Raw genomic sequence first — 25959 nt, 5'->3', positions numbered from 1 at the left:
GAATTAGTCTTCATTTTTGTAGCCTGCACAGGGATTTTGTGTCTTCTTGTAAGATGCAAAACTTCTTATAAATAATGAAATGTTGAAACTTCTCGGAAGTAATTAACAACTGGAATGCCGAGCCATGTTCAAGCCTATTAGACAAGAGTAAATACAATTACTCAGTGTTTTAGTATAGTTTATGTATTTTATTTAGAAAGGTGTTTGTTTGTATTTTCATTCTGTATAACAGTTGTGTGCTAAAATGCAGAGCTGTGTTACAAACACTGAATGCAAATAGAGTTTTCCAGAGAAGGTCATCTTGCTTGTACTTGTCTTTTCTGTGTTGCTCCTGCAGGAACACCAAAGCTGCCTCTGAAATTCTGATTTAGCTGACAGTGGAACTGTGCTTAAAATATAAGAAATGGCAGTAATTGACCGATTTTCACTAATGAATTAATGACTTTGGATATTTGTTTTCTGTTGGCCTTCTGTTTCTTGAGGAGATGAAGTCATGCTGAATTTAGATGTTCTGAGTTTCTCAGTGCTTTAGTGTCCACTTACCTGCACAGTAACTAAACTTGCAAAGCAGCAATTAGCTAAACTAAGTCTTAAAAAGCAAATCTGCCTTGCTGGGAGGATCAGTGTGTTTCTCTCAATTTCCTGAGCGTGGGCTTCCAGGTAACCTTGAGCTGCTCCTTGTTGCAGGTTGGAGCAATGGTTGAAACCAAAATGCCCGATGGATCTTTTCAGGAAGCAGTTATCAGCAAGCTGACAGATGCCAGTTGGTACACTGTAGGTGAGTGGCTGTGTTTCATTTATGGGCTGTAATCTTTGAACAATATATTTCAAATTATAGGTCACAGAGTCAGTAATTATATCTTGTTGCATGATCTGAGATAGTTTTTGGAGGAGACTTTTTCTAAAGTCTTCCATATCTTGATTCCTTCTCCATTTCAAGTAGGATAATAATTAATTGATGTTCAGGGAGGCTTTTGCACAGGTAATTGCAAGGCTGAATAATCAAGTTTTATTTGACATAATGTACCTGTAATGGTAGCGGTTGCACTCACTGAAATTCAGAATAATTTTTGCAGATTTTAAGACATAAACCTTGTAAAATCATTCTTCCAGCTGAAAACCTGAGGTATGAAATGAATGACTGAAATAGATGAACCTCCTTGCACTGTATGCAAGCTTGTACACAAAACATGGATAGTATCAACAGAAGACAGAATCTGTTTCTTTTTAAGAAAAGAATCAACATACCACACAATAAAAAGAAGAGATATTCATTTATAGTGTGCATAGCTCTTTCCTTTAATAAAATTTTCAAATAATGATCTAAAGGGAAATAGAAAACTACTTTTCTCCTCGTGTTGGAGGCTCATGGTGTGTTCAGTTATTGAAATAGAAAGTCAGAATGCAGGGTCAGTGAAATGTCAGTGTTGAACAAGATTTCATTGTCAGACAAATTTCCTTATTTTCAATAATTCTGATCTCCAGGTTTTCTGCAACAACTTTAAGAACAGAATGACAAAACTCAGCAATATTCAATTGTAGATAAGCAAATATAAAAGGACAGTATTTGAATCAGAGCTTTGTAAGCACCCATCCTTTTTTCTGCACGAGTTGCTTACAGCAGTGGAGCCTTCTATTCCCTAATAGTTGCCTAGAAGGAACATGCTCCTGTTAATTGTCCTGTACATGCTACTCTTGGGCATTGCTTTGGAGATTAATACTTGTAAATTTAACCTCTGTGTTTCTCATTAGCTGCCTTGGGTACCAAATGTATTCAGCTTTACTTCATAGTCTTCCATCCTCTCTTGAAGAGTCCTCTGTCCCATGAACTCTTAATTATTTTGGTTCATTAACCCCTTTTTAAGATTTAAAGAAGGTATTTTCAGTAATTCAGCATTTCCTTTGCAGTAGGTGAGGTTATGTTGTCTTTGGTGGGATCAGGATAAAGCTCTGCAGATAATTTAGAAGGATTTATCGCTTTATGATTATTATTGTTAGTGAGTGCTTTAACTCTAAGCTGGTTGACAAAGCTCACAGTTCTTTGCCTTTTTCTTCAGGATTATAACATTGCTGTAAAATTGTAGTGGATGTCAGGTCAGGGAGGAAAGGCAGGATTATTTTGAAGTGCAGAAGATTTAAAATCTACTTAGTTTAGTACTGTAATGTGACATACTTGAGGTAGAGCACTGGACCTTTAACTTCTCTTTATAGATTTTCAGAGGTTCACCATTCTGTAACAGAAGTGGTAAGAAACACAGTCTTGCATTAACAGTTTCATGGTTTATGAGTTAGCATCTTAATTGTAGAACTCCTAACTTATTTCAGTTTTCAAGTAGCACTTTCAGCTAATTCTGTTTGAATTTGGGCCAGAAGACATTTGTCTTCTTACATTTGACATGTGAACTTGAAATCCCATGTTCAGGGAATGAATTTTGTCTGTGTTTTTTTTCTCTTTATTTTTTTTTTCTTTTCCCCTTTTTTTTGAGCAGTGCATTTCTGCCAAAAAATCTTTACTTGATGAGCAGCAAATCTGAACAGTGAATAAATGCTCTGCCCTGTATTAATGGATTGTTGTTTATATTTAACAACTTGTTGAACTCTCCCCAATTATGTAAGAGAGAAATCATGCATGCCATGATTTTTACTTTGTACATTTATTAAAGTGCAGTTCCTCAGAAACTTGAACCAATGTATTAATTAACTACTGTAATTTTTTTTCTCCAAATAATATTTTTGACAGGCAGAATGGAGAAAATAAAATATGTTTTCCATATGCAAATTTGTTAAGACTGCTAGAATTTTGTAAAAATTCGGAGCTCAGGGGAGATTTAAGTAGTCTTATGGTAAATTAACATGCAGAGCTGTTATTTGGCACCTTAACTATGAAAACACAATTGCAATTGTTGGATTGAAATCTCAGGAACATTTTTGTTGGCTCAATGTGGTGGGTTGCTTGTTGGAGTGGAAAGTGCAGGTGACACCAGAGCAAGCAGATCATCGAGTTTGCATCGTGATTCTTCTGCAGTTAAAATTGAGAAAGTGTTCTAGGTTGAGTACAGGAATACTGGCATGTGAAAAATAAGCCTCACCTTTTGCCTGCTGCTTCCGTTTCGTCTTTGCAGAAAGTTTTGGATAGATGGGAGGTGTAGATTTATGTTGCTGGTGAAGCAAACAGTTGAATTGGTTGATTTTTAATAGCTGGTGAGTTTGCTGCTCCACAGCCTTCCTGACTGGTGCATCACAGCTGAAGAGCTGAGAGGAAAGTGGCTTAACCAGACTGCAGGTTTACAGGATGCCTTCTGAACATTTTGAGATAGAAAGCACAAGGGAAAGCTTGTATTTCAGTACTTTGTGCATTTCCCTTACTGTTTATTCTCTATGTTACCTAACATTTCTTTCCTAGTGATCTAAAAGCAAACTGATCTCTGGCTGGTGAAACCAGTAATATATACAGGCAAACATTTTCAGAATATTAAGTACAGATGTGTAAAAAAATGCACCAAAACAAACTGCCTGTGTATCTTGTGAGAGGTGATGATGTTCACTTTTGCATGTCAGGTTCTCTGTTTCATGTAGGGATGTTCAGGGGAAAAGTCACCTGGAACAACTTTGCTTTGATCAATAAATTGAAGCAGTGGAAGTGCTGAGTTTGCTGTAATAGGCTGCTTTGCCACCACTGTAATGCAGGAGTCACAGTGATGATCAGTTTGTGTATTTGAACAGTATCTCCTGTCTATTAATGATATTCTTGTACCCAGAATAAACAAGGCTTTATTTTTATTGTAGCTTGAACAGAATCACTTTTTGACCTCTTTTTATATGATAATGATGTTAATCTAGCCATGTAGTCCTGTTGAACTTTTCAGCTGTGATTTGGAAATACTTCTGAAATCACCTTTGAAATTCAGCTTTTCAGTATAAGCAGGTGAAGAAGCAAAAGCTGTTTGGAGTGGAAGTTTAAAAGTGTCTGGGAAATGTCACTGCACAAGGCAGTGTCAAAGTGATGTGACACTAATAGGGGTTTAAGTTCTTTGATTAACAAATGGCTAAGTTGGACCTGATGATTTTACTAAGTGTTTCAATGATTTGATGATGTTTGTCTTTAGAATGCAGTTATCTATACTGAACTTCTTTAATTTAGAAATTACAAAGTGCTGCATTGATGCTTTTGAAGTGCTGAATATATTGTTAGGTGATAATTGCATAGAATTAAAATGGTCTGTCAGATCTGCTTTAGCTGAACAAGGTTTGAATTACAGTTTACTGAGTGTACCATCCACCTGATTCTCTGTTAACTTGTAAAATGCTTCAGGTAAATACTGAAATAATGTCTGAAATGACTAACAAACAAAGAAACCTCAACCCAGACCACACCTTACAAAGTGCATAGTTGTATTTTCCTTCTCTCACACTCTGCCTTGAGTCTTACCAGCACTACCAGAATTTCAGAAAACAGAAATCCATATGTAGATGTTCTTTGAAGGAAAAAAATTCTGTTACTTCTGGACACAATTAGAAGTGATGTTTTATATATATAAATATACATATGTATATGTGTATATATATATATATATATATATAAAAGTGAGAAATAGGATTTAATTTGAGCAAGCATCCAGGAATTGTTAGAATGGCCTGGTTTATATTGCCCCACATCATCTCTTCTTTGACAAAACTCAGGTCAGTAATCCGTGTATGCTTATGTCTCTTTTTATAATGTAATATAATAACTTCTACAACTTTAAACAAGATTGAATAAAAACAGATCAAATACATTGAGCCTTGTCTTTTGCTAGGTAGAATAGTGGAAAAGTGTTCCTAAAGAAGGAAAAACCCCCATGTATTAACTTTCAGTAATGTTTCCTCTGAAATGAATATGAAATAGGAGAGGGAAACAGCGAGAGGTCTTTGCAGTTTCTAGCAGACCTTGCTGCCAGTTATTAGGATTTTATGTACTGTTTAGAGTGAAAGGGAATGTGATTCCTTACTTTATGAGACTTACACCTTTCAGACACTTCTGAAGCACCTCAGTGAGCCCCACAGCTCTGCTGGTGGCTTCTTCCTCTCCTGTAATCATGGTGGCAGTTTCCAGGAAATGCTGAGCTGAGTGTGTGCTGAGAGGAGTTACAGACCTGGCTGCTTGTTCTGGGAATGAAGTGCACTTTCAGCCACCAACTGCATCACTTCACGTTACTGGGGTGAGGTCACGGAAATTAAAGATGCTCAGGATTTGGTTTTAGTCATCTTGCATGTTCCATGGATTTTGAAAACTCCAGTTCAGAATGTTGAGGATATTTATCAGCAAATGAACCAACATTGATGTCCCAGGACTTCAGGAGCGGGGTTGCTAACAGGTGCTATTTATAATCACATTTTCCTATTTTTAACAGAAGTTTTTTCTGATACTTTGTGGATATAGTTATGCTAAGAGGAAAACCAGGCTTGGCCCTGGGTCCACTACAGCTGTGAGCTCTTATTCCACTCTCAGTGCCTCCAGCTGAGCCCATCCCTGCCAGAGAGGTGTTGGTTTGTCCCTTCAGAGCTTGCCCAGCACCTCTCCTGTGCAGTGGTCAGGCACTGGTCGTGTCTGCAGGGCTGGTTTGACCAGTTCCCAGCATCCTGTGGAGTTCACGTGGCAGAAACATCATCTCTGGGCTGTGCATGTGTCAGCCAGGAGTCCAAAACCACAGGGGTTTGTCTCCGCTTGGCTGGTGTGCTCTTCCACCATGGCCCACCATAAATTGCTTCTTTATCTCTTTAAAATTCTCTGGTGTGGATTTTGAGGAAACTCTGTATTTGTCCAAAGCCTATGGGATGTGTTAAGTGCACCTGTGACATGTAAAAATGGTGCAGTAGCTCTGTTGGTTGCTCTCTGGAGAATCTAGAAAAAAAGAACAGCACTATGTGTTGTGTTTAGGCAACAGGTATGTAGAGGAACAAGATTCTGTAGTGAAAAATAGTATTTTAACAGTAGGACCTTGTTACAAATCTTGGATCGAACTCTTGCTTCTAAAACCACCTTTGTTACTATGTGAGCTGAGAGTTAAAAATATGTTAAAATTGTGTACAAACAATACTCTAGGGAAAGCAAGGAGGTAGATTTTTTCCTCTGATTTCTTTATGTGTAATAGTAAGATTAACATTTCAGAAAAAAAAGTTTCAGGCAGCAGGCTTTTGTCTGTGAGGTGATAGTTTTCTGTGAGTGGACTCAAAGGCCATTCCAACTTCCTTGTTTTCTGGGATATTTCAAATATATTTTTGTAAGAGGAACTTGGGCTCACTTAAAATCATTTAAAAATAGTAAATTTGGGTTGTGTGGTCTCTCAGTAGCACAATACAGTGCAGAACTTGCTCTTAAGTCATTTCACAGTGATGAATCAGTGGTACAGCCCTTGTCTACAAGGCCATTCAAGAAGCACTGCACAGCTCTTGGTACTTTCTGTATTTTTTCCACAGCTGAACCCCAAATATCTGCAAAATCTGCACACATTAGTTGAGATATTCAGACGGAATCTCTTGTAGTTCATAAATTGCTGCTTTGCCAGGCAGCCAATGAGAATAATTCAGTGTGCACAGTGAGGTTGGAAGAGCTTTAATTTGTAGGATGTACTTTCATTTCATTGTCTTGGTGACTTAAAAGTTTCTCAGTAGGTTGGGAAATGAGACAGAATTGTATCCTTGCAGTGCAGTGCAGAATCAAATCTGTCTTGGTTTGGGCAGCAGCAGTAACACAACTCGTTGGGTTTGAAGTTTGCAAGATGCAGCTTGAGGGTTTTTTTCTTGTGTGTCACAGAACTGCCTTGCCCTGGTAACACTGATGGCTCTGTGGAAGTCATCTCGTAACTGCTATGAGGATGTTCTCTGTAAAGTTCTGCTCTCTTCTCCTTTTTCTGTCTTTTTTTTTTTTTTCTTAAATCTATTTGTAACATAGCTATATATACATTTCTAAACAAGATATAGTCAAACTGATCTTGTAGTATTTTGTGACAGGCTTCTTCACAGTTCCTAATCAATTATGACTTTGATTAGTTGACTTGTTAATATTATATATTTTAATACATGAAAACCAAACTTGAGACGGCCTTGTTGTAAAGACAGGATTAGTGGATTTTTACTGATGGTTTATACAAGTCTGCTACAGACAGGAAATGAAAGACACCAGCTCATCAATAGTGAGTTTAAAGTTGCACTTTTTAGTACATTTTTGAGGTACTGAACTTTCAGTCATTTTTTTTTTAATTCTTCTGAAGTGTTGTATTGATCACTGCTGGGAAATTTGTTTTTATTTTTCTGTCATAGATTAGGCTTGTGTAGATTTTCAGAAACATGAAAATCATAATTCTGTTTCTTTCCTATCCTCATAGCCAAGATCAAGATGCAGCAAAATTCTGAACATTTCCATTTTATTGTCACTGTTTCAATATGCTCTGTATGGAGTATATTGGACTCGGTTCTTGGGACTAGACCAAGCATTATGGCAGAGGCTGTTCCTCCAGGTTGTGCTGCTTACTCATCTCTTTTCCCCTTCTGTCAGTGTTCCTCATTAAGGAACATGTTTGGAGGAAAGGGCTCTGCCGGGCAGCAGCGTCTCTTTTCTTCCCTCCCTTTCCCTGATGTTCTGTTGACTGCTGTGCAGCAGTGAGCGTTCCCTGGCTAGTTTGTATCCCTCCTTGCCCAGAAATCAGCTGCTGCACCCTGCTGCCCCAGCAAGTCCCCGCCCACCACAAGGTGAGGCAATGGGAGGGCCTGAAGGGCTTCTGCTTTTTCACCCTTGTTTCTTTGGAGAGGCAGGACTGTAATTTCCTCTTTAGAGATGAGAATTGTGACGCTGTAAACACATCCTTTGATGACTTCACTGTGTGTGTGGATGGGGAGATGTCTCCTTGTCTTCTGTTCCTGTTTCCTGCCCTCTCCCTGCCCAGTGAATTCTTCCTTTTAAAACACAACATTCAGGATTTTTGCTGTTGAAGGATTCGGAGTTGTAGTAATAACCTGCTGAAGGAATGAAGTAATTGATACAAGTTATTCAACATGCATCTAAAAGTTTTTAGTTTGATTGTTAGTTCTAGGCATTTTAGCTAAACAGCCTTGCTTCTGGATGAGATTAAAAAGTGGAATGAATTTGCAGCTTAGAGTGTATTAAGTTCTTTTGACACGACTGCTATCACAGCTTCAAAATATCTCATAGCCAAAAACTGTGCCATCTGCCTTACTGCTTGTATTTACAGAATCCTTAATATTTGATACTGTGCCTTGCAAAGACATTCCCTTAAATCCTCTAGGACTGGCATTAAGGAGTCACACATGGGGTGACACGAATATGAACAGGACTTTGGTGCAGCAGATTTTTCTGAAGAGTGAGATGGAAACACAAGGCCTATTTAGTTTAAGAAAGGCTTGTATTTTCAAAGGTGCTGAGTTTATCAGTGTGAGTTTCTGATTGCCCTTTCAGTAAGGCACAGTCAAGTGTTTTCCCTCGAGGAGAAGCAAGTTTGAAGTAGCTGCAATTACGAAATACTTCAAGCATCATGATTAATTGGAGAGACTCCTTACTTGGCTCCACCTTAGTAACTCAAATAATTGATATTTTTGGATGACAAATGGTGCTATCCTTTCTCCATTGAAACTTATTAAAGTGATCACTTATGTAGGTAAGGATATCTTTCTGTTTATGCTGTTCTTTTACACTTTGTTGTTCTGCAAGGATGTTTTGCTTTGAGTTCTGCAGCTACGCTGGCAGTTGCAGGTGTTTTGTACATGTCCACAATATAAATAATTACTCTTGATTGTCATAATTTCCTCATGTGTCTTGAGTTTAGTGTATTTTACTGAGGGTATTTTACTTAACCGTCAGTATTTATAACATTTATCTTTTAAGGGTGAAACACTGGTATATGTCATATGGGTTATAAACAATTTACTTGATTTATCCCTCTACTGGACTAGCTTTAAATAGGTAGAGCTTCCAATTTTGGAGCTAATAAATAAAAAGAAGCAGTTCAGTTCTACTGTCAAGTATTAGGTTCTGTTTGCCTTTTTTCAATCAAGTTACCTGTTGCCACTCACCAACCATTTGTCCTCTAAAATGATTATTTTTGAAAATTCAGTAGCTTGAGATTTTTGGAGGGGGAAAAGTTAATTGTTTTGTGTGTACAAGTGTTGTGAGCCATTAAGATAATTCAGTTGTGGAGCATATGGAGCATACAACAGCAGTATTTAATCTAAAAATGGAGGAACCTTAAAGTTTATCTTATCCATCTTAATTAATTTTATAAGTATGCCAAAATTACCATACTGCTATGCACAACACTTGAAACTTCCTTTTACTAGTGCACAAAGCCTGTTTCAAGTAGTTTAAATACAGAGAAGTGTTCTGTTCTGCACTTTGACCCCATACAAATAAACTTGTACCTTGCTGGGATTGCAGCCTGCAGCCACCTGGGCTCTGCTCTTTGGAGTCAGAGTGAATTGGTAACTTTGCTTTCCTTCTCTTCAGGGAAATTTTCATGCAGAGGTTTTATCTAAACTGAAGAGCAGATCTTTCTCAGGGAAAGCTTGCAGCAGTCTCAGAGCATTCCAGCCTTCTTCTGCTGTGTATAGATGGAAATCGATGGAGCTTCCTGTTTGTGAGATACAACACAACAGGATGTGCACTAAATATTCCTTACAGAGTGGTCACACTTGGAATTGCAGGTTTCCAGTGTCTTGATCTGTTTGTAAGATGGCATTAACAGTGTAGCAAAAACTTACCAGAAACTTGTTTTTCTTTCCATTGATCTTTTTGTGGGATTGCTCATAGCAAGACCAGAAGTAAAAAGTACCGTATTCATTGAATGATGATAAGTAAGGATTAAATGTATAAGGTGGGACAAAAAACCCCACAAAAAACCAAACAAACCCAGAGGCTACTAGATAATAGTAACTGGTGTGCAGCTGGGGCTGTGGTTTGAAATGTGCACTTGTATTGATAAGAAGAATGTCTGAATTACATTGAGACTTTTGCATCCAAAACCTGACTTTGTACTGGCTCGAATCTCTGTGTAAAAATCTATTCCAAGACTGAATCCTGAATACTGACTTTCCTTTTGCTTGTGAACTTAAGAGTGAGTAAATTAGGCTTGAAAGTGATGTTTTAGAGCATGTTCTTGATTGTGAGATAAACAGGAGACGTGGGATTGAGATCTGATCAGTTTGTGCTGTGTTTTCTTGGCTTCACCCTAGTTTTTGATGACGGTGATGAAAGGACCTTGAGACGAACTTCATTATGCTTGAAGGGAGAAAGGCACTTTGCAGAAAGTGAGGTAAGACAATGGTGGACATGGAATTCAAAATGAATAGTTAATTAATCTTTTTTGTAACAAGATATTGCAAACCATTGTTGTTTCCCCCTTCTCCATGTAGACACTTGATCAACTGCCACTAACCAATCCAGAGCACTTTGGAACTCCAGTTATTGGGAAGAAATCTAATCGAGGGAGAAGATCTTCTCTTCCTGTGTGAGTTTTGAGAGTGTTCTCCTTTTCCTTTAGTGTCCTTTGCTGAAATTGAAGCAGTCCCATTGAAGCTGCAATGGTCTGAATGCTCTGTCACCTGAATTTTGTGCACAGCTGATAGACATGGTCGTATGCTGGGAATATTATGAAACTGAAGGGTTTTTTTCCTGTAGTACCCTTAAGAACATTTATGCTTCTTTCATCAAATAGGAAATGTAGGATTTTTAACCTTCTTTATACTGAACACAGTAAAAAAGAAGATACTTTTTAATTTTTGGGGTGGAGAGCATTTTTCTTTGTTTCATATCTGTGCACAATCAAAACCTGGGTCATGTCTCCCATTTGAACATGATGCTGTTGTAAAATACTGTTACTTGGAAAGAATTCCTACAAAATTCCTCTTACTCAGTAAGTGCACTTAATACTTAACTGTATTTCAAGCAATTTCAGCTCTTAAAATCATAACGGTTTTTGAAGTTCTGCAAAATATGAAGAAAAATCTTGTTGTAAGCTCTTTTTGGTTTTCAAGTAGTAACTTCAGACCAACTTTAAAATATTATACATTTTGATAATTCAGTACTGAAGATGAAAAGGAAGAAGAAAGCAGTGAAGAAGAGGATGAAGATAAGAGGCGCCTCAACGATGAATTGCTTGGCAAGGTTGTGAGTGTGACTTGTAATTCAGAGAAGGCAGACTGGTACCCAGCTTTGGTGAGTTCCTTTTGCAGCAAAGCTGTGAATGTAGTCAGGCTAAGCTCTACTCTCATGTTTGCTAAAAATACAAGTGTTTCTCAGTATCTGTGAGGAGTAGGGAAGCAGAGATTAACATTTGTGTGTAAGTTACAGTTTCGTGGCGTTAAAGTGTTTTAGAACTGCATACAAAATGATCAGTGTGTAATGATACTTTTCTTCTAAAAATAAAATATGTTAGGACGTGCACTCCCAGGCAATTTAAGAGGATCTAGATTGATGAATTTTAATTGCAGTGGGATTTTAATTTTTTTAGATGTAATGGTCTTTTTCCCTAGGTTTTCAGTTTTATGAAATAGTATTTCCTTTGATGCTTACATTTGTACCAGTGGTCAGCTAGGGGCAGATGTTAGTGCTTATTTTTATTTGGCTGTCAACAAATGATACAGCTGTTCATTGCCACTGCTGATAATAAATATACATTAAATAAATCCAAGTTCAAGTAGAATTGCATTGTAAAGGCAGACACTTTGCATCTTATTGATACACACAGAAAAGTTTATATGTGCATATTAAAAGTTGCTTTCTGTACAAAACTTTTTGTTATTTTCAGACATGGTGTAATGTAGGGTGAACAGCTGACACTGCCTTATCCACCTGTATGTACCTCAATTTAAAATGTGGTATTATACATATTCTGGTTGTACCTCCCTTTATTGATGACACATTTTTATTTAACATGGTTCTTAACTGGTGGGTTAAGTTCTTGGAAGTCATATATTTGCTTAACATTTTCAGCTTGTATATGATCTAGAGCAAAGCAAACTTGTTCTGTTTGTAGCAATACAGATGCACTTTTATTAAATACTGCAAATGCATTTTTATCACTTTCTTTAGACCTAGAGATGATACTGCTGTGGAAGGATGTGCTGGATTTCACAGTGGTTTATATTATCCACACCTCAATAAACAAAACAAACCAAAAAACCAAATTAAGTCTCAGTTTAAATGCCAAAAATTGAAGCTGTTATAAAATAAGTGAGTTCGTGACTTTTTAAATAAATGCTTTTAAAAAATTTTGTGTGAACAAGTGACCTCAGTAGATTAATTTTCAAAGGAAATTTTAGATTTTTTTGGCTTGCATGTAACAAGTCAATAATTTGGGGTAAATTGCTTCTCGAAATTTGTTATTCTTGGCCTTAGTGGTATAAACTGAAGCAGGTTTGTTTACCTGATACTGGAATTATAACAGAAGAAACAGAAAACTTCAGTTTTCCTGCAGTCTATCTTTCTTTCCTTTCAGGATCAGCTTTTTTTTTTTCTTTATTTTTGATAAAGTAATGTTTTATTTGAATCTCCAGGTTGTGTCACCGAGCTGCAATGACGACGTGACGGTGAAAAAGGACCAGTGTTTAGTTCGATCCTTTGCAGATTCCAAATTGTAAGTGCCAGCTCACTTTGATTAGATATCTGTGGGAGGAAACTGGGAAACTCATCACACATTGCTCCTGGAGATGTTATTTCTTCCCAAAGGAAAGGGGACAGTTTTCTGTAATGCTGGATGGACACGTTTGGCATTCACAATCTATTTCCACCTGACTCCTTCTGGGCTTCCTCACCCTTCTTTCCATTGTGTGTACCAAAAAGAATTCATTGAATCAGGAAAGTTTCTGGTGCTTTTTCATTTTAAAATATCATCGACTTAAAGTGTAAACACCTGGGTGTTCTTCCCTTTTTTTTTTTTTTTTTAATAATTTCTCTCCTTTAATTTGAGTTTTGGTTTTAATTACTTCCGTTGCTGCCTTAATTACCTTCTTTAGGGGTGTCAGTTGTAGTAGTTTGGGTCTCTGCCTCATTACCTCCATTGCTCCAGTGTCCATAGTTGTTTAGGTAGTTTATAAGGGTTTAATCTACTTTTTGTTTTTTTAATAGAAAAGAGAATTTAAATAGAATTGCTAATTAAAATCTTCACAGGATCTGAACCATATTCCTACAAAAAGAAAGGTCCTGTTAGTCCATCCTCGACTCCAAAAAGGAGAAGGAGGAGAGATGTGTGTCTCATAATGAATGGTGTATACAGAAGAGCATGAAGACTGTTTTGGGGGTTTTTTTAAAGGCTGCTACCCTTTATTTCTTTTCATTGTTATTGCATTGCATCTGTGTTAACACATTGTAACTAAAAACTCCCTCACCAAAGGCCACCTGTCACCCTCTTTCCTTCAAAGTGAGCAGTTTTTGATTTTTGCTAGCCATGATTTTGAGTAGGTTACAGGTACTTGATTACTGAAACATATTTCAAGTACCTGCAGACTTGGTTCATTTTGGACTCTTAGTGTGGATTTGTGTCATCAGCCTGGCTCCTTCTGTACTGAGAGTTGGATGTTCCTGGTAAAATCCAGACTTCCTCTCTTTGGCTTGTTTTGTTTTGATTGTGTTTTTTTTTTCCCAGAGCATTATGGCTTTAACTTCAGAAAATGGCAGCCTCTAATTCCTGAGGTTTTACTCCAGATTTTCTGAAATAATGAAAGAAGGGTGGAAAAAAGTGTTAGACTAACTCACTTTGAAGGCTTTCCGTGCAATTTGGTTAGGATTTTTCTTGTGACTGGATATCCAGTATGACTTTGAAACAGAGCAACCTCCATATGCTTTGCTGTGAGAGCACTTCTGTAATTTAAAAATTAAAATCAACTATCTATCAATGCAAATCTGCAAATTGGCTTCACTGTGGTTTGTGCTAGTAAAAAGGCATTTTGAAAATAGAGGACTTGCTTCTGTCTTCTTAGCTAGATCCTTGTTTTGGAGAGCAGCTGTTGATTCTTTTGAGTATTTTCAGTTCAGAAAATTGGTTTTGCCTGCATGTTTAACTTTTGCAAATTTGTGCATATTAAGCAATTAAAATAAAGGACATTTACAAAATTTTCTTAATTACTTAAGGATACTTTAATACCTGGATTTCAAAGACAGGAAACTTAGCCTGGGTAACTTTTGTATTTGGACCATATAATAACAAGTGCCTTAGGTAATTAGTTGTTAGCAAGGACCTTGCAAGTGAATGATAACTCTGGAAAATTTTAGAAATTGCTGTTTTTCTAAGTCAAATACTTGCTTTTCTGTGATGTAATCACAAAGCCTTGTTCTTTTACAGTTACTCAATAGCAAGAAAAGACATTAAGGAACTAGATCTTCAAAACGTACCAAAATCAGAGTCTTCTCCTAAAAAAGGTAATTTGAAATAAATTCTAGGTGTTTAAAAGAAGTAAATTAATACAAAGGTTCTTTTAACATGTGCTGATAAATGATGACCTGTTGATTTCTGATAATTACTCTTGTATATTTTGTAAACAATTCAAAATGGGAGAAATTAGAGAAACTTTGGATATAGCTGTGTCTAGTACAAATCTTCTTCACTTAATTTGTATTTCATTATTTTGATCCACTCCAAATTCGTGCAAAATCAATAGAATATTTTCAAGGTAGTCTATTTGAACTGTCAGTGAGCAATGGAATATATAGTTACCTCTCCTAATGCTAAAATTTTGTGCTATTGCACAAAACACTCTGTTTACATTAAAGATACCCAGACAGCAAGGTGCAAACTTCATAACAACAGACTCTGATTAGTATTTAATTTAAAAATATAATTAGGGAATTGGATGGATAAATGGAAGGATGACATGGATACCACAATCCATCAAAACATGAAATGTGTTAAGGAGAAAAGTTTAGATTGTATTTATTAAAAATTACAATAAAAAGTCCCCACTCAACAGCAACAGGATCTGGTTTGAGTAAAGGTGTGGAGCAGCTCCTTACAAGTCAAGATTTGAAATGCTTCAAATGAAAGCTTGGGGTGGTTTTGATTGATTTGTCTAATATTACATGATTTCTGTTCTACTTTGTTCTTAATAGCTGTTTCACGGTGCAGGAACTTTTGAACAGCCAAAAATAAATAGCAGATGCCAGGTTTGAGATAAATTGAAGAAAGGGAGTTTTTTCCTGTGCAGAACATAATTGGGTTGTGACATTCTTTGGTACAAGGGAATATCTTGGAACCAAAGGTACTAATGGTTTCAAAAAAAAAAAAAAAATAGAGATTACATCAATGTCTGAAGGTTTTTCTGTCAGCAGTGTTAAGAACTGGTGCCTTTTCTTCTCCAGTAACACTGAGCAGTTCACTGCAGTGTGTTCTTCTGTTGGGTGTTTTTCTGTCTCCTTTATTAAAGTCTTTTATTGTGACTCAGGGGCAGATTTTGGGGTTATCTGGGTTTGTTTTGCTTTGTTGTTTTCCACCCTTGGAGCACCTCTTCAAGGAAAAGAATTTGAGGTATTTCCATTGTACAAGTGTAACTTGTGCCTGTCCCTTCGCTCCTTTGCTCACTAACGTGTTTTCCCTCTGTTCCAAACATTGTCACTTCTCTTTGGGCAGTGCTCTTTTTTCTTTCTTGTTCTTTTTTTTTCAATCTAAAACGTGTTATTTTGGAAAGAGCAAAGTAAGCCATGGTGATTGATCTGTGATGGATTCATTGCATTTAAGTTGGTTTGTGATTTACAAGGAGGTGAAAAGGAAATAAACGCTTTGTGACTGTGAATGCTGCAGATGAGGTAAAGCCAGGGCCCTTTCCTTTGTAGGGCTACAGGAGGCAACCACGTTTCTCAGCACCAAGGGTGTTCCTCGGAACTGGAAAATGGACATCAGTGAAATTCTGGAGTCCTCCAGCAGTGATGAGGAGGAGGGAGCTGCTGCAGAAACTGATGAAGAGGAACAAAAGAGAGAAGAGAAAACAGAAGAAGTAGCGGTGAGTCTGGACAATTTCAGTCATTTTTCAGGGATAATTTAATAACTTGCTTGCCTGAAAGTCTTGCACTTTCCAATGTATTATTCTCAGACTTAGCTTCAGTGTCTTTTCAGTCCTGTTCCTCTTCTCTCTGCTACAGTTGTATTTATTGGGGTTTCTGAGCAGTGGTAAGTTGTCTCCAGTTACCCAATGAAGAAACTGGAGACAAATCTCAGAAACTGGGAATTTGAGGCAGAGAAGAGTGAAAGGTTCTGGGTCAAAAGAAAAGGCAAAACCAAAAAACTTGGGTTGAGCCTAGTAGCACTAATTCCACCCTAAACCGAGTATCTTTGTATTTTTCTTTTGGGATTTCCTTTTGTATTTGTATGTAGGTTATATAAAAACTTGTTTCTGAAAACAGTAGTGTGATTTAAAAAAAAAAAAGACCAAAATTTTCAAGCAAAAACAGGAGGTTGACTGAAACTATGAGCTAATTCACAGGGCAATAAATGCTATTTAGAGCAGTACAGGACTGACCTTGATGCATGTTTGTTGGGAATCATGGAGTGAGGTGGTGGATGGACTTTGTCTAACGTGTTGTGGCATGTACAGACTGGAAGAGGAATTCCTGGAGAGCAGCCCTGTGGGGAAGAGCTTGGGGGTTCTCATGGATAGAAGGCTGGACATGTGCCAGCAATGGGCGCTCATGGCTCAGAAAGCCAAAGGGGATTGTCCCCTTTCCTCTGCTCTCATGAGACCCCCCTGGAGCGCTTTGTGCAGCCCCAGTGTCCTCAGCACAGGACAGACCTGTGGAGGTTGCTCCAGAGAAGTTGCTGCGAGGGCTGGAGCCGGGCTGGGAGAGCTGGGGGTGCTCACCTGGAGGAGGCTCTGGGAGACACCTGAGAGCCCCTTCCAGGACATTAAGGAGCTGCAGGAGAGCTGGAGAGAGACTGGGGACCAGGGCATGGACGGATAGGACAAGGGGGAATGGCTTTAAGCTGAATGAGAGATTTAGGTTAGACATGAGGAGGAGATTCTTGGCTGTGAGGGTGGGGAGGCCCTGGCACAGCATGCCCAGAGAAGCTGTGGCTGCCCCTGGGTCCCTGGAATTGTTCCAGGTCTGGTTGGCTTGGAGGAACCTGATGTGGTGGAAGGTGTCCCTGCAGGGAGTTGGAACTGGGTGATCTTTAAGGTCCCTTCCATCACAGATCATGGAATGTGATTCCATGGTTCTCATATTAACAGGTTTTTCTGCATTCGAATATTTTAAGTGGCTCCTTTTCCATGAAGTTAGCCAGTTTCCTCATGTCATCAAAACTGTCCTTACAGAATTCCCTTCTCTTTCTCCTCCCTGCGTGTAACCTGGATGTTGGATTTAGAAGCATGGGCGGAGGTGGGGGGCGGGGAGGGCAGGCACTGCGGGCTTTATTTGTTTCCCCACCGCGCCATTCTCACAATACCCCCCGCAAACACGATCCGCGAAGCCGCAGCGCGGCCCGTGTGTCGGGAGGAAGGTCAAACGCCGTTTCCCGTTCCCCGTGCCTTCCCTTCCCTCACGGAATGGCCGATGGCGCCTGGCGGCGGCCTCGGCGTTCCCAGGGCAACCGGGAGCGGGCGCGGCGCAGGCGCGGGGAGCGGCCGCGGGAGCCGCGGCTGGCCGGGGGCTCGGAGATGGGCTGGCCCTTCCCTCTGCCTTTCATCTAATGCCTCGCGTTCTCCCTACTACCCACTAGTTCGTTTTATTAATTTTTTTTAAAATTTTTTTCCCCCCCCGTGCGGAAGAGAATGTAAGTAATGCCGGTTAACCGCGGCCGCCGCGCGGGGAGAGAGAGCGAGCGAGTATTTGGAAGTCAGGCTGCAAATATGTCCAGGCTGTGGGCAGATTAGATAGAAAGGAAGTAAAACCATTTTGCGTTTGAAAGAATGCAGCTGCTAGGTAAGGATCGTGTGCTTGGATCGGAGATGTGAGCGTGGTGGTTGGGGATGGGGGTTTGACTTGGGTTTCTGAGCTGGGAACTGTCTGGTGGAGCTTGCAGCCAGGGGAGATCTTTCCAGGTTAAAAAAAAAAAAAAAAAAGACAATAAGAATCTATTTTTAGGTGTGAATTTTATGCTCGGATATCAGTGGTTTGGAAAATGGAGTAGATGTCTGTATGAGAATAATGGTATGATAAGATAAATCTGAGATAAATGTGTGCAGAAAGGTAAAATCCTCTAGGTTTTTTCCCTCTGTTTGCAGTGAAAAAGACTGAATAGGCCACATTTTGCAGGGTGTGAACTGTTGCAGTCTGTATTGCTCTGGTTGTATTAACATTGCTTAAATTTTCAGACTATCAGTCACTGAAAATCAAGGATTGCTGTACTAGTTTTCTGCTATCCATTTTTATTACCATTTTTCATGTCTATTGCATAAAATGCTGTGTGTTTCAAACAAAGAAGGGGGAGGGGGAAGCTTGGTGGTTTAAAAAAAAAAATTAAAAAGGCATTCCTGTAGAAGAAAGATTATTTTTAAAGAATGATGTTAATTTAAAACAGTGAAGTGAAGGATTCCAGACAGGTGGATGTGCTGATAGGAGAAGCTGTGGAATCCATTATTTCAGGTGACAAGTAGGAATGTAAGGTAGGAAGCTTCATGCTGAAGCTGTGTAGCAGAGGGTAGATATGAATCTTTTTAGATAATGTCAGAACAGAACTGTCATGACAGCCCATTAAATCAAATTCCTGGTTCAGGTGTTAGAATACATATTTTTAATTGTGGGCCGTGCTAGATATTGCAACAGACAACGTTTAGGGAATTTAAGGAATTTCTATTTTCTTTTCCCATAGAAAGGCAGTAAAACTGGCTGCAGAGAGAATCGACAAGTAAATGATTGGGGGTTTTTTGTCTGATTTTGAATACAGATGTTGAATTACTGAAATTTTACATTTTATCGAGTGCTTCCTTTTATTTATCAAGGTCGAAAATAGCTCCTGTCCATCCTCTCCCAGAATATTCTCAGTGGACTTTTTGTTTTAGAACTGTAATCGGTTATATTATAAGAGATGGGAGTGACATTATTAAAAATACCTTTTTATTTCCCCCCATTCCTATCTTTTGGTGTGCACAGCAGCTTTGCTGTCAGGGCCTGTCCAGCTGCTGCCCAGCCATGATAGGCCATCATTAAATAATCAAATGGACACAGGCCTACCTAATATATAATCACAGGATAAAATCAGTTCAAAAAGTCTAATTCTGGAATGGAAAGGATCCTATTTTTCTGAAGATCTTTTATAATGATAATGGAGCAGAGAGATCTCCTGTAGCTGGCGACATTAGATCCTGCCATTTTTCCAGCAGCTGGCTTAAAAATCTGCAACTTTGTTTTGACAGAAACTGACTTTTTAAGTGTGTTGCCTTTTATGACATCTTTAGGAGGTGGTAGAATTGGTACCACCAGGTTTGCAGGCTTTACATGGTTTTTGTAAGCTAAGGAGGGGAACAAACATGATGTTGGTTTGGTGCTCCTCCTCCTCACCCCTGGTGAGTGACTTGTGTGGTCCAGAGTTGACTGGGAAGGAGGACAATGTGGAAATTGCTTGTCATGGGCTCTAACAGGGATTGCATTACACAGAGCTACTCAGCATGTTCACATTGCTGGAATTTTGGTGATATGTGGTGCAGCTCTGGATTATTTTCCATTAGCAATTAAGGTTTTAATAACACATTTGATAAAAAGTGAAAAAACCCAGGGGTATTATTGAAAGAAATACTGAATGAAAGTTAAAAGAATCATTCAATTATTTTAACCCAGATAAAAATCTGGATATTGAATTTGCTTTTTGCCCAGTTTTCAACATGTGAGAATAAGATAGTCAACTGTGTTGGGAGGCTACATTTGGCAGTCCATACACTGCAGGTAAAAGGAAAGAGAAAATCTTAACTCCAGTATTTTGACATAGAAACAAAAGCTTTTGGAACATTGAACATTACCTGATTTTGACTCAAAGCAGGTTGTATCTACTACTGTATTTGCTTGTGTTTAAGTTGTTCTGTCAGGGAAGAAGAAAGAAGAATCTAATCTAAACGTAAAGTAGTGAAGTGAAGAATTCCAGAAGGTAAATGTGCTGGTAGGAGAACTGTGGAATCCACTGCAATCCATCACGTTTGTTTCTTAAGCTTAAATAGTCAAATACTCCTCCCTCTTTTACAAGGGGATGTGTAAGTAACATTTGTTTTTGACTTTGTCTCCCTTTGAGCCATTCTGATTCCATTAGAATGAAGACCTTAACATGCAGTTATTTCAAATATCTTTTCAGTACAAGTTCTTAACAGATACATTCACTTAAGACCAGAGTAAAGGCAAGGAGTTTCTTCAGAAAAAAATTCCAGCTAGCTGGTTTCCATGGCTCATTGAGGGAAGAGTTGTAGCACCTCCAGGTGTTCAAGAAGGATTTTCTTCAAGGCTTCTTTCTGACAGTCACCCGGAGGATGCATGTGTAGTGTATTTAATGGAGTGCATTCATTTAGCGTTGTAAGGTTCTTGCATCACAATGGCATAAAAAAAATCAGTTACACTTGCTTTACAGTGCTGAAAAGGGAAGATGCCACAGGCATTTTCCAGTGTTCCTCTTGTGCAAATAAGCAAACTCATGGTAAGTTGTTACCATGGCTTGAAATTCCTACAAATAATCAGTAGTCAACTATTAAAATATTTAGGTTTTGCTTCAAAATAATTCTTGTTCCCTGTGTAGGCTTTGCTCTGAGTAACTGTGGGAGATCACATAAAATCATACTCAAATTGCCATGTCTTGCAACCTATCTGTGTTCCAAAACAACATTGAAATAGCTGACTCTGGAAGTTAAATACAGGAAAACAGTCATTTCAAAGTTAATGAAGGGTGATATCCAGAAAAAAGTGGTTTATTAGATACTAAGCAGAAATTCTTCCCTGTGAGGGTGGGGAGGCCCTGGCACAGGTTGCAGCTGTGGCTGCCCCATCCCTGGGGCTGTCCAAGGCCAGGTTGGATGAGGCTTGGAGTAACCTGGGGTAGTGGAAGATGTCCCTGCCCATGGCAGGAGATGGAACAAGATGGTTTTGGTGCCTTCCAACCCAAACCATTGTAAGATCCTGTGATTTATATATATAAACCCCCCCTAAGCAGCTGTGATGTGTAATGCACAGAATAGCCTTTAAAAATAGCTAACCATTGATTAGCTAATCCTCCTTCTCATGCATGTGTGCGTTTGTAGGAGTTCTGGCTACTGTGAAGCACAGCCTGCATCATGCCATGCACAAATGTTCTTTAGAGGCTTTCTTGCTCACAGTTTTATGCAAAGAGGCATTCTCAGAATGTCACTCCAAGAGCTGCAAACCGAGGCTCAGCTCTGGAGTGAGTCATTGTTGGTTTGTGGAATTTCTGGTTCTTGTTGGTACAAATTAACATTTTAAGACCATGCTCATCTCCACGTGGTTTAAAGCTGTTAACTTGTTGCAATTAGTTTAATTCTTGTCATTTCCTTAATTAGTTTGGAAGCTTGGCTTTAGAAAGCAAATGTGCAAGTGATGAAATAGCATTGAAGTACTGTGAAGCAACAAAATTACATTAACTGTAATTCTGGCAGCTTGTCATGAACAACTCCTCCTCTGAACTCCAAACCCTGTGTATGCTGCTCTTCCTCTTCACCTGCATTTCTTTCACAGAAGGTTTATGGTCTTGTCAGTCTATTTATAACATAAAAGAAAGATCTGTCCCTGGTAACTCCACCTCAGCCTGAGTTCAGGGTGTACGTGCTTGTAGGTAGAGATTCATTCTTTCTTTTGTAGAAGAAACTATTTCATCCTTTGTGCTCCCACTCAGCTCTAAGGTTGGCACCCACAGAAGCTTTAACATCTTTCTGTAGAGTAAATGATGAGTCAGGATAACAGAGCCACATTCTTGTTTAAAATCATGCTAAGGATGGAGGCCAAGCTCATGGTGAATTAGGTGGCTCGAAACCAAGTGAAGCAAAACTAGTTACAAGTGTTCCACACATTTCTGTGTGCTTCATGTTGCTGGGCTTACCATATAGTTTTAAAAAATACATGAATGTTGATAATGTTGTTTGGAAGACCATATGAAATGGAGTTGGGAAAGGAACATGTCCATTATACTAAGATAAAATGATAATCGTGATTGATTTGATTGTTTTACTGTTTCCAGTGTTCCCTAACAGATATGACCTGCTTCTGAGAAAGAAGGAAAAAATCTCAAACCCATAAAATTTCAATCTTTGAATTAGAAAAGCGACATCTTGGAGATTTTTATGTATTTTCATTTAACTGAAATTCAGCCTCTCATCCTGAAACTAAAAAGTTTCTCATGTTGCATTTAGCTGTGGGTATTGGATGAACACCAGAAAGGTCTCAATTTTGAACTCTGGCAACTTAAAATTTTTGTTGTTTTGCCTCTCACTTGGACTTGCCTTTGGCTAAAATCTCCCCCTTTTTACAACATCTATATAAGAAAAAATTGAATGGAGAGACAGAGCGCTCTTCAGTAATGGGTTTTAAACAATTATCACTGTGAACTTATTTATGCCCAGTCTAAAATGGGCATAAATGTCTGGATAGTTGCAGGGAGTTTTGGAGAGTAGCACTGTCGTCCTGGTTCCTGCTGGAGATCAATGCTGGAAATTTCAGCTCTCCATTTGCTCTGTGATGGTGATCGCAGGTTGTGGTATCTACATTTCTCAGGTGTTTCCTTGGTTTGGGTGTAGATCTACAGCAGCTTAGATGAACCCCCATGACAGGGAGGTTGGGACTAGAAGGTCTTTAGGGTCCATTCCAGCCAACTCATTCTATGATTTTTGTGATGTATTTAAAGTAAAACTCAGCTCTGACTCAGAACAGCAGACACTCCTGGGAATTCTTTCATGTCCAGTTCCAAACAGATAACCCTAGAGAAAAAAATGGCATCTCATTCTCACGTTGCAGTAAGCATATCCAGAAAGAGTTGGTCTTTCTCACTTTGGCCAGATGTAAAAAAGCAGCTGATCCATGATTTACTCCATGGTGACAGTCACTCAAGTGACTTCTCACAAGGATCTGGTGCCTCTTCTGGCATCAGTACCAGGCACAGCACAGATCCCTCTGTCAGGGGCTCTTACACCATCAACAAAGAGAAGCAGATGCAGAATTTGGAATATCTCATGCAGGTGGATGAGTATTACAGCCAGGTTTTATGCCCCCACCCTATAAAGATGTAAAAGCCTTTCATGAATCCTTTTTGCTTTTCTTCAGCTGAAAGTACTTGGTCTCAGTGGAAGGGTTAAATTCTGGCTGCAATATTGCTATTTCTAACATACATTTCTGCTGTTTTGACCCACAGTTCTGGTCTGGCGTTGTGCCCACACAGAAGAAATGGCTTTAATTCAACTATTCAGAAGTATTTTGGAACATTTACTGTTATTAGATGTATTTAGTTTGCACAGTTTGAGCCACATTGCCTTCAGTCAGTAAACATTACAGTGGATGGTAGAAATTTCTCGATCTTGAAGTTATTTTGCAGTCTGGATGGAGAGAAAAAAAAAAAGCTGTGGTTTCTATAGCAATACTTCACTTGATAACCTGGAAGAGCATGCTAATTCTATAGATAACTGTTTCTCCTTATATAATCACAGGAATATGCTGAGCAAATGGTAACTGATGCTGTACAGTGTTGTGATTACACATTTAATTTCCTCCAGTTATTCCTGAAGAAAAATTAGTGAAGTAAGGCACACATATTGTCTCTGCCTGATTATAGCTGAGCCCTGTTGGGTTTAGAAGCTCAGAATTCAGTGAGGCAGGCAGGGCTGGGATTCATTCTGATGCTGGGCAGATTGTTTGCTGGTTAGCAAGCCACTAGCATGTACATCCCATTTCCCTGCCTATCTCATCCCCTTGAAGCTTAAAATTTACAGAATGCAGAGATGACTGAAACCTAAATTGTTGTTCTGGTTTCCTTCTGGAACTGCTTGTCACTTTCCTGTTATTTTTAATAATGTAATGATGAGATTTTTTGACACGTACTGTACGTCTTTCCTTCAAGACAGCTGCAGCCTGCCTTGTGCAAACTGCCAGGCTGGCAGGAAGAGAGTGGCATGCAGAAAGCATTGCAGGGAAAAGGTTTTCTTTTTCTTTTTTTTGTCTCTGCTAGAATCTCACAATTCCATGAAGATACGTAGACATTATTTCCTCTGCCTGCCCCTTCCACCTCCCAATAAATTTACTTTATTTGAAATAATTTTCACTGGAATAAAAGGAATATCTTTATTTCACACTATGGATTCCTTACCATAAAGTTAGTAAGTGTTCTTCTCTTTGAGGCTTTAAGTTGCAAAGGTAAAACTAAGGAATTTATAATAATAATAAATTGTAGAAGTGACTTTAAACATGTTTTCTAAATACAAGGCTGAAATCAAGCATTGGAGCTTAATTACAAAACAAATACTGTCTGGAGCATCTCCAACAGGTGCTGTTCTGCAACCTGAGCTAAAGCTGGGATAAGGAAAATGAGTTAAACAAAAAAGCCCCAAACAAACAGAAAGAACCTAACCAAAAACCCCCTGGAATTCCTGTGAATTCTTTCAGTCTGGTAAATACCAGACCTCTTCTGTGTTGGGCAGGTATGCTACATGTATTAGTGTTTTCATTTTGAGGGTCACTCATTCATTCTGTCACGGACTGATGCTTTCCCTGACCTGCATTTTCTTTCTTTCCTCCTGAGGTACCACTTCAGTCTTCCTGAGTAAATTTTGTTTTCTGCATATTTCACCATTACATGGGTTCAGGGCCAAGTGGGAAGTGGTTTGGGTTTAGTTCTTGCTCTTAGGCTTTTGTACAAATAAATGGTTATTTTGCATATTTGCTGTTTTCATTTATGACTGCATTTCTTTTCACAGCCTGAGGAAGAGCTTGATCCTGAAGAGAGGGACAACTTCCTCCAACAGCTTTACAAGTTTATGGAAGACAGAGGTAACACCGAATTTTCCTCCTTTTTTTTAATCTCCAGTCCACTGTTTTAATAACACAGCACTCAAAGGGAGCTCAAATCCTCCCTGAGGTGTTTTGGTTTTATTTTGCTTTCACAAAGCCTTTTTTACATTCACAATTAAATAAGGCCTTGGTTGATTTCTAGCTGGGACAGGCTGAGAGCTGTGGAGTCTGTCCCTGGATGGTGAAATCCAACCAGCAGAGAATGGAGATGTGCCATCCTCAAGTGCACAAACAAAGCAGTGGTACCTGAAGAGACAACTTCAAAAATTCTGTTTTATCTAGTGGCTAGAACGATAAATTAGTGTATTTTAAACATCTGCCTTTAGAGAATGAAGTGAGACTTAATAAATGAGAATAGCTGAAATCTTGGCTTCAGAGCTGTATCAGAAGGGCACGTGCTCTGCATAGGGAGCGGGATGTACCTGCTGACTTGGAGAGCTGCTGTTGCATAAGGCATTTGCATTTGCAGTTGTGATGAGGCTGACACTAAAATGGAAGCTTTTATGCTCCTTTTAAAAAATATATATTCAAGCCTGCAGAGAGTTTTGTCTTTCAGAGTACAGTGGTTTGATTAATTTTACTCAGGAAGTTGCCATTTCAAACGTGTATTTCAAATACCATTTCCATCCTGCAGTAGCCTTGGTGCGGAGGTAGATTACAGCTGTAACTTCTGCCCTTCTCCTTTTATTTTTAATCTTTCTGGTCTCTAATCAGCAGTTACCTGAATGATATTTCCAAAGCAGCACAAAGTGCAGCAAATGTTGATGTATTTGAATTTGAAATAACCAGAACTAAAGGTAAAACATGAAGTACTTGCAGAGTGTGAATATTTGCCCCTTTCTTTTTTTTTTTTTTTAAGAGATGGGGTTGTTAAAATTAATCAGAAAATCAAGCTGCCTTTGTAAAAGAGGGTCTGTATGCCTTCTAATGAGGTGTGTTCTGGAGCACAGAATCATAAAAGAACGATTCAAACGCTGTTAAATATTGCCAGTTCTTATCATAGGTTT

General features: G+C 38.7%; 1 protein-coding gene across 2 annotated transcripts in view; it reads left to right on the top strand.

Annotated features, from left to right (window-relative positions):
• The window catches only part of ARID4A (AT-rich interaction domain 4A), a 46401-nt gene that overhangs the window by 4632 nt on the left and 15810 nt on the right, over positions 1-25959 (top strand). For both annotated transcript variants that reach the window (XM_063399599.1, XM_063399598.1), the window contains exons 5-12: positions 688-778; positions 10222-10301; positions 10402-10496; positions 11071-11203; positions 12544-12623; positions 14328-14404; positions 15812-15978; positions 24859-24931. In XM_063399599.1, the coding sequence (XP_063255669.1) occupies positions 688-778; positions 10222-10301; positions 10402-10496; positions 11071-11203; positions 12544-12623; positions 14328-14404; positions 15812-15978; positions 24859-24931 (796 nt within the window). The remainder of the gene's footprint in view (positions 1-687; positions 779-10221; positions 10302-10401; positions 10497-11070; positions 11204-12543; positions 12624-14327; positions 14405-15811; positions 15979-24858; positions 24932-25959) is intronic.

Source organism: Prinia subflava, chromosome 5, assembly GCF_021018805.1.
Source record: "Prinia subflava isolate CZ2003 ecotype Zambia chromosome 5, Cam_Psub_1.2, whole genome shotgun sequence".
Lineage (NCBI taxonomy): Eukaryota > Metazoa > Chordata > Aves > Passeriformes > Cisticolidae > Prinia > Prinia subflava.
The sequence above is the reverse complement of the archived record's forward strand: the minus strand, read 5'-3'. Positions and strand labels throughout refer to the sequence as shown.